At 45.5% G+C, this 12,403-nt stretch overlaps 1 protein-coding gene across 1 annotated transcript in view; it reads left to right on the top strand.

Moving 5' to 3' along the window:
• chd8 (chromodomain helicase DNA binding protein 8) overlaps positions 1–12,403 on the top strand; it is a 46,115-nt gene that overhangs the window by 5,697 nt on the left and 28,015 nt on the right. The window contains exons 5-16 of the mRNA XM_080777181.1: positions 683–796; positions 2,308–2,822; positions 2,946–3,054; positions 3,458–3,700; positions 5,255–5,323; positions 5,685–5,740; positions 7,428–7,545; positions 7,789–7,872; positions 8,783–8,920; positions 9,385–9,506; positions 11,081–11,324; positions 11,883–12,059. Of these exons, the coding sequence (XP_080633307.1) occupies positions 683–796; positions 2,308–2,822; positions 2,946–3,054; positions 3,458–3,700; positions 5,255–5,323; positions 5,685–5,740; positions 7,428–7,545; positions 7,789–7,872; positions 8,783–8,920; positions 9,385–9,506; positions 11,081–11,324; positions 11,883–12,059 (1,989 nt within the window). The remainder of the gene's footprint in view (positions 1–682; positions 797–2,307; positions 2,823–2,945; positions 3,055–3,457; positions 3,701–5,254; positions 5,324–5,684; positions 5,741–7,427; positions 7,546–7,788; positions 7,873–8,782; positions 8,921–9,384; positions 9,507–11,080; positions 11,325–11,882; positions 12,060–12,403) is intronic.

The following is a 12,403-nucleotide window of genomic DNA, read 5'->3' as shown; positions in this document are numbered from 1 at the left end:
AATTCACAAGTTTGGGGTTCTGCTCAACACAAATATATTGTGTTAAGCAAGAGTGTCTGGAAGATATTTACCTAAAATTGCAATCAGTCTTGCCAATTGCTTTAAGCAATATTGTGCAGCCCTGGTTTGGTACGGCAATAACGTCCTTTCTTTTTATTTTTTATGTTTTTTTGTGGCTTTCGCCTTTATTTTGTATATTGTATATGGAGGGACAGACAGTAGGCTGACAGGAAATGGGGAGAGAGATGGGGGAAAGACATGCAGTAAAGGCCGTCGGGAACGGGAGTCGAACCCGCGGCACATTGCCAGACTGGATTACCAGCCAAGGTGCCTGGACCACTGAGCCATGGCCCAGGCAAATAACATCCTTTCTAGGCCAGGGAAAGTCTTCACATGAATCCAGCTGTATAATAACTACCAAAGCCTCACAAAAATAGAGTTAGTAGTATTACAATTGATACTTCATTGTAGTTGACTTTGAATGCCATATTGTGTGTTTTTTGTATAAACATGATTATTCCCATTGGAGCTGACCTGCTTTCTGTACGTGTCCTTCTTCCAGTACCAGTTGGTTTCTGGGACAGGCAACACGGGCAGCCCACAGCTGTTACAGATCTGTACTGTATGTGTCCTTACTGTATGTGTCCTTACTGTATGTGTACTGTATGTGTCCTTCTTCCAGTACCAGTTGGTTTCTGGGACAGGCAACACGGGCAGCCCACAGCTGTTACAGATCTCACAGGGCCAAGGTGGACAGAGGGTGGCCGTGCCACTCAAAATGCTGCTGCAGCCTCAGGTAGGCCTCTGAATGTTGAATGTTGTATAGCCAGACGGACTCTGCATCATGGACACCGCACGAGAGAGAGACACACACAAAGCGTACATTTTAAACGAAGGAAGACATCGATGTGTCTTTGCCCACTAACGTGTATTTTCCGTGCTGGGCACGTTGTGTTGTTGTTGTGTTGTTCTTTCGTAAAAGGGCAGTCCATACTGTCTCCCTGACCACCGAACCTTTCGTCGGAAAGATCAGACTTAATTTTTTTCCTCCGAAGTAGAGTTCGGCGAGTCACAACATCTGGGAGTGCAGCTTTCAGAACAGAAATTCGGAGGAATGCGTTTCAGAAGTTGCGAGTGACGTCATGTTGTAGTTGTATACCGGAGCTTTCCGACGAAAAGTTTGATGGTCGGAGACAGTATGGACTGCCCTAAAGTCAGTGACTCATGTAAATGGCACTTGAACAGTGCACAAATTGTGCACTCAGAACTTGCTCACTTCTCGATTGTAATAATATATCTCATCGTCCAAAAACCGTTAATAAAATCTACGTGTGGATCTATGAGGTATCCACCCAACAGTGACGATATGTATGTACAGTATGTTCAGTACACGATTCTCGATCCAAAAACGATTGCATAGGATTTCAGCACGATCTCCTCCAGTCTTCTGTCATGAAAGCAGAGTACATTTAGTAAAAAAAAGTTAAAATATTTCATAATTGTAAAGGTTTTAAGAAAAATCCAAGACGACACGTTTTAAACTCTGACTGAGTCGGACACTCGGTTATTTTTTCTCACTCCGTTACCAGAACAGTACATTCAAGTAAAAACGGCTGTACAATAAATAAAATTGGTAGGCTTAGGCTATAGCTGCTAATAAAAATGCACACATTGCATGGTATGCAGAAACCCATAATGTAATTACACAGGTACTTTTGAACTCACTAACTTGTGTTAGTGCACAGAGACTAGAGGCACACTCGCACTAAAGAGTTGCCTTGATATGCTTTAGCTATTGAAAAATAGCAGATCTACAAGCTCGTAGCGCGCCACCGAGTGGCGCGCTACGAGCTTGTAGGTCTGCTATCTTTTGAAAAATCGAAGAACGACTGACATTTTTTTAATCTGATCTCAGGTCAGAATGGGTTAATCAGACCAGTGTGTGTCCAGTGGAAACCTCGTATGAATCTGATCTCAGGTCAGAATGGGTTAATGTCAACGAGGGTCAGCTGGATCCTCGTTGACAGACACACCTCTAGCTGTGCTAAACTGGAGTGACTGGAGTAACTTGAAAATGATTGTAGACATGTTTACTGTGATTGGGGTGAGCTTACATTTCACATCACAAACACCACATAGGGAAAGCAGAAAACGGCTTCTCATAGTTTAATTTCCCATAAGTGATTTGATCTCCTTAAATGTATAACTTAGGTATTCCACATTTCCTCGACACGATTCAAATCGATTTTCTTTGACACCCCTAATGTATATATAATAATAATATGGTCTTTGTCTCCTGCTGTTCAGACGAGCTCGGCGTCCTCGGCCGGCGGCACCATGTCTGTGGTGAAGGTCATCAACACGTCGACCACGGGCGCCGCCACCAACGCCACCGGCTCGCCGCAGGCCATCCGCATCACCAAGGCCGGCGGGGAGCCGGTCACCGTGCGCCGCGTGGAGACCCTCTGCAAGCAGGAGAAGGCCAACCGCATCGTGGCCGAGGCCATAGCGCGGGCCAAGGCGCGCGGCGAGAAGAACCTGCCCCGGGTCCTGAACTCAGACGAGCTCCCGGCCGGCCACGCATCCTCGGAGCTGGGGGGCAGCGTCACGGTGGTCACCACGACCAAGAAGAAGGGAGGAGGGGGAGGAGGGGGCAAGAAGAAGACCCCCGCGGCGGGAGGAGGCACGACGGCGGTGAAGACCGCCGGCGGAGGAGGAGAGAAGAAGGCCAAGGCGAAGTCGACGGGAGGTGGAGGAGGAGGAGGAGGAGGCACGGGGACGCCTGGCACCGCGAGCAAGAGCAAGAGCAAAGCCAAGCTTAAGTAAGCTGGACAGACTCTTACATGCACGACTGATGTACTTGTTTGAGTGGTTTGCCTGTCTTTCTTTTGAGAATTGATTGGCATGTATTTACCCTTTTTTTCTCTTTCTCGTGTCTTTGACAGCACCATCACTCTGGTAGGGGCCAAGAAACGGAAAAGAACCGGCTCTGACCACTCGGATGGGGAGCAGAGCCCCACCTCACCCACTACTCTGGAGGAAGACCTGGCAACGGTACGCACACACACACACACACACACACACACACACACACGCCCCACATAAACACATGCAATTATATCGCGACTAGCAACGGGACCACGATGGGCCGTCTAACACATAATCTTTTCTTAGAATTGGACGGAATTTAATTGATCAAGAGTTAATAACGTCAGCTAAAATGGGGGGGGGGGGGGGGGGGGGGCGGGACAATTTCGATGACGTCCCACCGGAAAATGACATTGAACAGACGCTCCCAGCCTGTGGAACGATGCGATCGGTTTTTATATCAATAATCTCCGTCCTGAGTGCTGGGTGTTACTAATCGATAGGGCGGAGACCTCCGTCCTCGCCTCTCAGGGTGTTAAAACGCAGCATCTCTTCTTCTTCCTCTTCTCCGTCCCGTCCACCCAAGCAGAGGCGTTCCAACCGCGTGGTGAAGAGGAAGAAGTACACGGAGGACCTGGACATCAAGATCACAGACGACGAAGACGAGCAGGAGGACGTGGACGTGACGAGCACCGCGGCGGCCGTGGCCTCCATCAGCGGGGGGGCCGCGGGCGCCACCGCCGGAGGGACGGCCGCGCAGATCATGTCGTCACAGATCAAGAAGGAGATGGAGCTGGACGTGGACGGGCAGCCCAGCATGCAGTTCTTTGTGGTGAGTGTTTCGGACTGAGTGCTGATTTAGTCGACTTGAACTTAAAACTATGACGAAAAATGCTCGTCGACTATCCTTTTTCACTGACGAAAACTAAATGGAAACTACATGAAAAAAAGACTAAAAGTAAGACTAAATATATTGACAATGTTGTCAACAAATAAAAACTAGACTGAAATGTTTGCAAGGGACTAGTGGACAAAAGTATCCAGTATAAGTAAGACACAAGTCGTTTTACACTTGCTTGCATGGCACTTGCACTTGCTTGCATGCTTGCTCACAACGCGTCCGGTTGTGAGCTTGTAGATCAGCTATTTCCAGCAAGTGTAAAATCAGCCATTACGACACAATCAAGGAACGCCAAAATACATTTTAGTCGACTAAATCAACTAGATTTAGTCGACTAAAGTCTTATGACATTTAGTCGACTAAAACTAGACTAACACTAAAACATTTCAGATGACTACAATGTGACTTAAACTAAATGTTTTATTCCAAAGAAACTAAAACTAATATCTAAATTTGCTGCCAAAAACAACACTGTGCTGCACGATTCTTCTGCTCAAATGTGAATCTCCATTTCTTTCCTCCACAAGAATTGAGATCACGATTCTCACATGTTTCTCTTTTTTTTCCCTCCATGAAAATATCTTGTCTTTAGTCTGTAGTTGCTGAACATTATTACTACGTTCAAAATGTGGCACCTGGAGCCAATTACTGTGGCTTCAAACTGACAACATCAAAGTGCTCGACTTAAACCTCTCGAGTATCAAAATCATGAGAGTAACTAAAATGAATTTGACAGCCAACTAGTGCTGCACCATTCTGGCTCAAATTTAGGAAATGAGATTGCATACAGTAGGTGTCTGAATCTAAATGGTGATTTTTGAGTGGTGCAACCACTCCCTTACGGAGCTGTGTGTGTGTGGGTGGCTGGCTGGGTGGGTGGGTGCCTGGCTGGGTACACACAAACACACACGCACATATTAACTGTATATATGATGATTTCGGGTGTGCCAGTACAGTACAGTTACGGTACAGTACAGTAGAGGGACCGCCACACGATAACTCTGTCATTTCTCAACCGTTTCGGACGCGCGGCGGCACACCGGAACCGGCCCGGCCCCCTGAGCACGTTCCTTGGGGTCTGGAACTCCCCCCCCACCCCCACCCCGGGAACTCCCACATGTTGTTGCACAACTCACTTCACACGGGTGTGATTTTTTTCTCTCGATTTGAATTGAAAGGAATTATGCAGCACTAGTTAGGACTGCCGCCACTATGTTAATCAAGTAATCGATAAGTGGTTTTGGGGCTTTTTATGCCTTGTTGATAGCGGCACAGTTCGTTGAGATTGGCACTCGAAACTGCAACGCACTGTCAGGCTACACCGGTCCCATGTAGCCTGACTTGATTAATCACTTGAGTGTTATAGAGAGGGTATGCGCGTGACATCATTCATCGCATAATATCGGGCAGTGTGTACGAGACATTATTTATTGAGGTAATGTTGTTTTGTAAAGACTTATTTTATTATTATTTTTTTTCTTACAGGAAAACCCCAGCGAGGAAGATGCAGCGATTGTAGACAAAGTTCTGTCCATGAGGATAACCAAGAAAGAGGTAGGACTTTTGACGGCATCTCTAACCAAACAAATACCCCCAAATATGAGTTCTTAGTATTCTTTAAACTTTTTTCTTCTTCTGTAAAGCACAATATGATGTGCTTATGTAGGCTTGCACTAACCAATTTCAAGACATGACAATGACATATATACAGTACATACTGTAGCAACATCCAAAATGACACAGATGCTTTCCCGGTTTTAAAGGTGTAATGTGCTTTCCCGGTTTTAAAGGTGTAATGTGCTTTCCCGGTTTTAAAGGTGTAATGACGTATAGGCGTTCCTGGTCTTAATGTTTCGGGATAAAATAAAAGGAAGAACAACCTCACAACCTGCTGTATTCTCCTCTCTTTTCCAAGGTTTCTCCAGGCCAGTACATCAACCTCGAAGAATTCTTTGTCAAATACAAGAATTAGTAAGTTGACACCATGACACTTGTACCGTATGCGCGTGTCATTGAACTGCCCTTTCTGTGTCCATTTATTATTATTTATTTTTTTCACTTAATTTTTATTGAAGGAAGAACAGACACAAACAAAAAATCAACTAACAAGACAATACGGGAAAGAAAAAGAAAAGAAAAAGGACAAAAAGTAAAAGAAAAAAAGGCTGCATTTTTCATATTACAATAAACATTCAATGAAATTCTATTGCAATATCACTAGGCTGAGAGAAGAGATTCCACTTTTCCCATTTTTTTATAGAATTTATCCTCTTGTAGTCTCAGTATGAATGTTAGTTTTTCCATAGAATACAGTTCCTCAATAATGTCCATCCATTGATCTTTCGTTGGTGGGTCCTGTTGGTACCAGCGTCGTGTGATTGCTTCTTTACTTGATGCTAAGAGGATCTTGATTAAATATTTATCATGCGTTAGAAAATCTTCAGGGATATTTCCCAACAGTAGAAAAGAAACAGACAGAGGTATCTCAAAACACAGAATGGTCTCCAAAGTGGAATGAATATCCTGCCAGTATTTCTGAATTTTAGGACAAGACCAGAAAATATGAGCTTCCTTGCTTCCTTGTGGCCACATTGTCTCCAGCAAGGCTGTTTTGTTTTCAGTTGTCTTGCTTTAATTTTCTGTGTCCATTTTTTAACATATAACGAGCGTTCCTTTTGTGTTCAAGGTTCAAGGTTAGCTTTATTGTCCCTTGAGGGAAATTGGTTTGCAGCCAGGTCATAGTAAATAAATACACACAACAAACCACATTCAATACAAGACTAAGATCTAAGAACAGGGCACTAGAGACAGAGAATCCATGACATTCAATAGTAGCAAAGTCGGCAAAAGTGCATTAGTGGGCAGTATGTGCAAAGAGGCAAGAAAATAAAGTGCTATCTGCTGTTCAGCAGTTGAATAGCAGCCGGGACAAAGGATAGTTTGAACCGATGTGCACTGTGAGTGGGTTATGGTTATAACGTTAACGTTAGGGGGGGTATAATGAGCGTTCCTTCTCTGTTCCTCTCAGCTCCTATCTGCACTGTGAGTGGGTTGGGGTCATAACGTTAACACTCTGATCGCCCGGGGGTATTTGGAACCATTAAATCGTGCGTCCAGCGATTTGCAGCATCAGAACCCATTTCAAGGTGGCACGGTGCCATCGTGGAAGGTGCTAGATATAATAGCATGTAGCCAAAAGAACCCTTTTGGAGGATCGACAACCAACGTAGGTATGATTACTGCTAACGCGACTAGCGACGGGACCGTGACGGGCCGCCAGAAACACAATCTTTGGTTAGAATTGGAAGCATTGATTTAGATCAAGAGTTATTCACGTTTTAAGATTTGACATCCCATCCATTCAAATGGAGGGGGGACACTTTGGATGACGTCCCAACCCGCAAATGACATGGAATGCTCCCAGGCTGTAGAGCGGTGCGTTCTGTTGCTATGGTGCTGATGTTCCGTCTTTTGATTAATCTCCGTCCCTGGCGATGAGCGGAATTATTTGATGGGGCCAATAGATCTCCGTCTTGGCCGCTCAAGAGTATTAACGTTAGGGGTATAATGAGCGTTCCTTCTCTGTTCCTCTCAGCTCCTATCTGCACTGTGAGTGGGTTAGGGGTATAATGAGCGTTCCTTCTCTGTTCCTCTATAGCTCCTATCTGCACTGTGAGTGGGCCACGCTGGTGCAGCTGGAGAGAGACAAGAGGATCCATCAGAAGCTCAAGAGGTTCAAAGCCAAATATGCCCAGATGCGGACCTTCTTCCAGGAGGTGAGTGCTGCGCTGTGCTGTGCTATTTTCTTTTATTGGAATCCTGAAAAGTAACTGCGTTTTGTTAACTTTATGAACTAAATACAAATGAATTGGACTTTAAAAAAAGACGATAACATTTTAATACTAGTAATTAGCTGAAATCAATACTATATCAGTATTCTGATTCTGATAGCCTTGTCTGACATGTTGAGTTGTCGTCCTCCTAGTCCTCACCCCATGTGTTTGTCTGTCTGCGTCCAGGAGGAAGAGCCGTTCAACCCAGACTACATGGAGGTAGACCGGATCCTAGACGTCTCCCACAGCGTGGACAAGGATAACGGAGAGGTGAGAGTTCAGGCTGTCTGTCGGAGCAGCGCTTTGTTGTTTCCTTTGACCATACTCTGCTGGCAATAAATGCCTTGTAAAGGTCTACCTGTAGCCTATAAACTAGTGAAAGTAGCTCATGGATACTGGAATTTGGAGCCATGGAGACTAGAGGAGATAATCTGTTTATTTTTCCACCATACGCAGTTGGAAAGAAAATGCAATGACAATACGAATATTTTCAATAGCTGATCAGAGATTAAAATAGGGTGCATTTTGCATCCCAAAAAGCAGTTTATATTTATAAGGGACGCAATAAAACAACGACCTCTGCATCCACGGAATGCACTACTGTACAGTTCTTTATTCTCTAGTTTATTTTGCTAGCTTTAGTTATAATAACAATTTCTTCTTCTGTTTTCTACATGAATATAACCACATTATAACCCTATAAAATGAAATGGTAGTTAAATGCTGCCTTTTGTAAAAATGTTCAAAATATGACTCCTAACATCGTTGAAGTGGAATGTCCCTGGGACTCATCTAAAAGACCATCCCTGCATCCCGGGACTCATTACACTGAAAACCTATTTAACCCATTCTGAACGGGAACCCCATTTTGGTGTTATTATCATGTTATGCTTTAGCTATTGAAAAATAGCAGATCTACAAGCTCATAGCGCGCCACCGAGTGGCGCGCTATGAGCTTGTAGGTCTGCTATTTTTTGAAAAATCGAAGAACGACAGACATTTTTAGAATCTGATCTCAGGTCAGAATGGGTTAATCAGACCCAGTGTGTGTCCAGTGGAAACCTCGTATGAATCTGATCTCAGGTCAGAATGGGTTAACATCACAGGCTGATGTCTCTCACATCGGCCAATTTGAAATGACGTCCATGCCTCAACTGTTGTTTTATCTGGTGGTGTTTAGCCGGTGATCTACTACCTGGTGAAGTGGGGCTCTCTGCCGTACGAGGATGCCACGTGGGAGCTGAAGGAGGACGTGGACGAGGGCAAGGTGGAAGAGTTCGGAAAGATCCAGAACAGACTGATCAAGATCAAGAGAACGGTAAGTGGCTTTGTGTATGATAATAATAATAATTAGACGCTCGACTCGCCCGCCGCAGCCGGGGTCGAGAGTCTTTAACGCCACGCGTCTGTGTCGCGGTGCGACCCGAGTGAGACCCACACAACTCTTTATCTTTGCCCATTGGCCGTGTGTCTCCCATGCTGGGCAGGTTGTGTTGTTGTTGTTTCTCTGTGAATGTCGTGTGTCCCGCTGTTCGTGTATATTCTCGGGCCCGAGAATATACACGAACAGCGGACACACGACATTAGCGGTCTATGACTTGCCCAAGTGAACTGTGCATGAAGTTGTGCGCTCACAACTTGTTACCGTTTTATTTGTTTATTCATACGTGTCCCCATTAGCTGACGTCTTAACGTCAGCTAGTCTTCCTGTGTCGTCATTGTCCTGGGTGTTTCTTTTAACCAGTTTTTCCTTCTCTCTCTCTCTCTCTCTCTCTCTCTCAGGCGAGGCCCCCGGCCAGCACCTGGAAAAAGTTGGAGGAGACCAAAGAATACAAGAGTGGCAACGTCCTGAGAGAGTATCAGCTGGAAGGAGTCAACTGGCTTCTGTTCAACTGGTACAACAGGTATGAAACTGTTGACTTAATGACATACAGTACACGGCACGCATGCATTTCTATTTGATGGCTCCATGGAAATGTAGATATTATTTGTTGGTGATGGCTGTTGAACCGGTTTCATTAACGTGCCTGACTGTGTAGTTAGATTATGTAATCGGATCCAGGGCTAATGAAGCAAATGAACGGTGTGAGGGAAAGATAATTCACCAAATGCGTTTACCTCTCAATCTATCAGTTGCTTTCACTTTAATCTGTGTTATTCACAATTATATAGTGCAGTTGGTTTCCGGTCAAGCGATTTGGTCGGACAAGAGGCATTTCATGAGTACAACACCCACTGCAACGTTTTACCCAAGCATTCCGTGTCACTCCGCTAAGAGGTAGACTAGACCAGGGCTTCTCAACCCCCGGAAATGCTTTGGCCATGTCTCGCGACCCGCCGCCCCCCCGCCCCCCCTCCCCACCACCAATACAAACTGACTGCAAAAATAACCTTAATAATAGAGAAAAAAATTGGGGACCCCCCCAAAATAATTTGGCGACCCCCCCCCCCCCCGAAGGGTCGCGATCCACTGGTTGAGAACCCCTGGACTAGACTACTAGAGGTAACGGTAGCCTGTTGTTTACCCTCCGGTCAGGCCTGACTGTTTACACATTGCTTTGGCAGCATTTCTGCTGGATCTACTGTATATGTGTTGACACGGCCACATAACAAGAAAATGTATCAACAAAACCATAATATGGCTACCTTGACTAAATTATTACAGCCGTACTGTCTGGTACGGTGCACAGCACAACCTCGGGTGAGAATGTGTGCGTTTTCATTTCAGTAAAGTACCTACAGAAGTAAGTAAGTAGCCTTGCCGAGCTATGAGGCCCATAGGACAGGAGCCTATCTCCTGTTTCTGTAGCGTGAGGCAGCTTGATGTACAAGTACACCCCCTGGACATGACGCTAGTATGTCACAGGGACTTTACCCCCATTCCAACCCTTGATGCTGAGTGTCAAGCAGGGAGACACTGGGTCGCATTTTTACAGTCTTTGGTATGACCCGGCCAGGTATTGAACCCCAACCTCCCAGTCTCAGGGCGGACACTATACACAAGGCCACTGAGCTGGTACTACCTACAGAAGTACATCGTGAAATTGTGCTATTTTGGCAGTTCCAAAAGGAATGTCACAATACGGAGACATATTGAATATCAGCGTGGAACTACTACTAAAGGTTGTGATGTGTGTGTATATTCTACATGAAGTCACAATCCACTCTCTCTTTTGTGGGGGGCGCCGGTGTCTCAGGGGTAGAGTGCCTGGATGGTAACCGCAAGGTTGCCAGTTCAAACCCTGTGGGCTCCCCCAGAGTTGCTGTCGAAATGTCCTTGAGCAAGACACTGAACCCCTAATTGCTCCCGATGTGCTAGTTGGTGCCTTGCATGGTTTCAGCTGCCATCGGTGTATGAATGAATGTGTGTGTGTGAATGGGTGAATGTAATGCACAATCTCTGTAAAGCGCCTTGGATAAAGGCGCTATATAAATGCACCATTTACCATTTATTGTGTACCCTTCCTTACCCCTCCAGGCAGAACTGCATCCTGGCAGACGAGATGGGCCTGGGGAAAACCATCCAGTCCATTTCGCTGCTGCAGGAGATCTTTGGCGCGGGCATCCACGGGCCCTTCCTGGTCATCGCCCCGCTCTCCACCATCACCAACTGGGAGAGGGAGTTCGTCACGTGGACCGACATGAACGCCATCGTGTACCACGGCAGCCTGGCCAGCAGGCAGATGATCCAGCAGTACGAGATGTACTGCAAGGACGAGAAGGTATGTGTGTGTTGCGTTGCTGAGGTGTAGGGGCCGATTCATACTCTTATTCTACCGATGTTTCGGCACTGTAGTGCCGAAATGCTTTTGGCTCGTCAGAAATTTTCAGTAGCACCGAAGAGCCGACTTTAGGACGGTACCCGCACCCCCTGAACCTCAAATGACCTTACATTGTAGGCTCTACAGCGCCGAACCGACTTTTATTCGACTCTAAAATAGGAGTATGAATCGGCCCTGGGGCTGTCACGATTACACATTTTTAAGATTAATTGTGTCACACCAATAATTGCGAGTAATGATTTGATTGTGTTTTTTGGCATTGGAAATTTGGAACATTTAATGTGACTAGAAATTAAACATTTCTGTTTGCCTTTTAAGCTTCGTAATGGAAGTGCACAGGTTTGACAAATAACTGAAATCACTGGCATTTTTATAAATGGATGAACATAATATAAGTAAACGATCCAAAAGGAGGATGAAATTAAAGTACAGCTGTGTTAACTGAACGGTTTCCTGGTCAACGGAACGACTTAACAAATTCTGTCTTTTTTTTTGAAGGAGCACCTGATCCCTGGTGCGTACAAGTTTGACGCCCTGATCACCACCTTTGAGATGATTCTGTCGGACTGCCCGGAGCTGAGGGAGATCTCCTGGCGCTGCGTGATCATCGACGAGGCTCACCGCCTCAAGAACCGCAACTGTAAGCTTCTGGACAGCCTGAAGATGCTTGACCTGGTTAGTGGACACACACACACACACACACACACACACACACACACACACACACACGCACACACACGCATACACACACACACACTCACAAATATTTAGCAGTTGCTTCTGATATCGCACACTCGGAAGTTCGGACCATCGTGTGTCTCAGTGCTTGAGTCCAAACAAGCCCTAAATGTACAGAATATAGGCAGAAACATGAACCTATTCACAGACAACATTGGTCACTTCAGTCTGTCATATTACCAACACCTGGGAGAAGAAAAACAAATAGACCGACTGCCTATAATGGAGGAGATTGAACACACATACACAATAAACAAAATCTCGATCTCTCGTATAGTTAG

Source organism: Protomyctophum bolini, assembly GCF_963924005.1.
Source record: "Protomyctophum bolini genome assembly, chromosome: 12".
Classification (NCBI taxonomy): domain Eukaryota; kingdom Metazoa; phylum Chordata; class Actinopteri; order Myctophiformes; family Myctophidae; genus Protomyctophum; species Protomyctophum bolini.
This window is presented reverse-complemented; position numbering and strand designations above follow the sequence as displayed.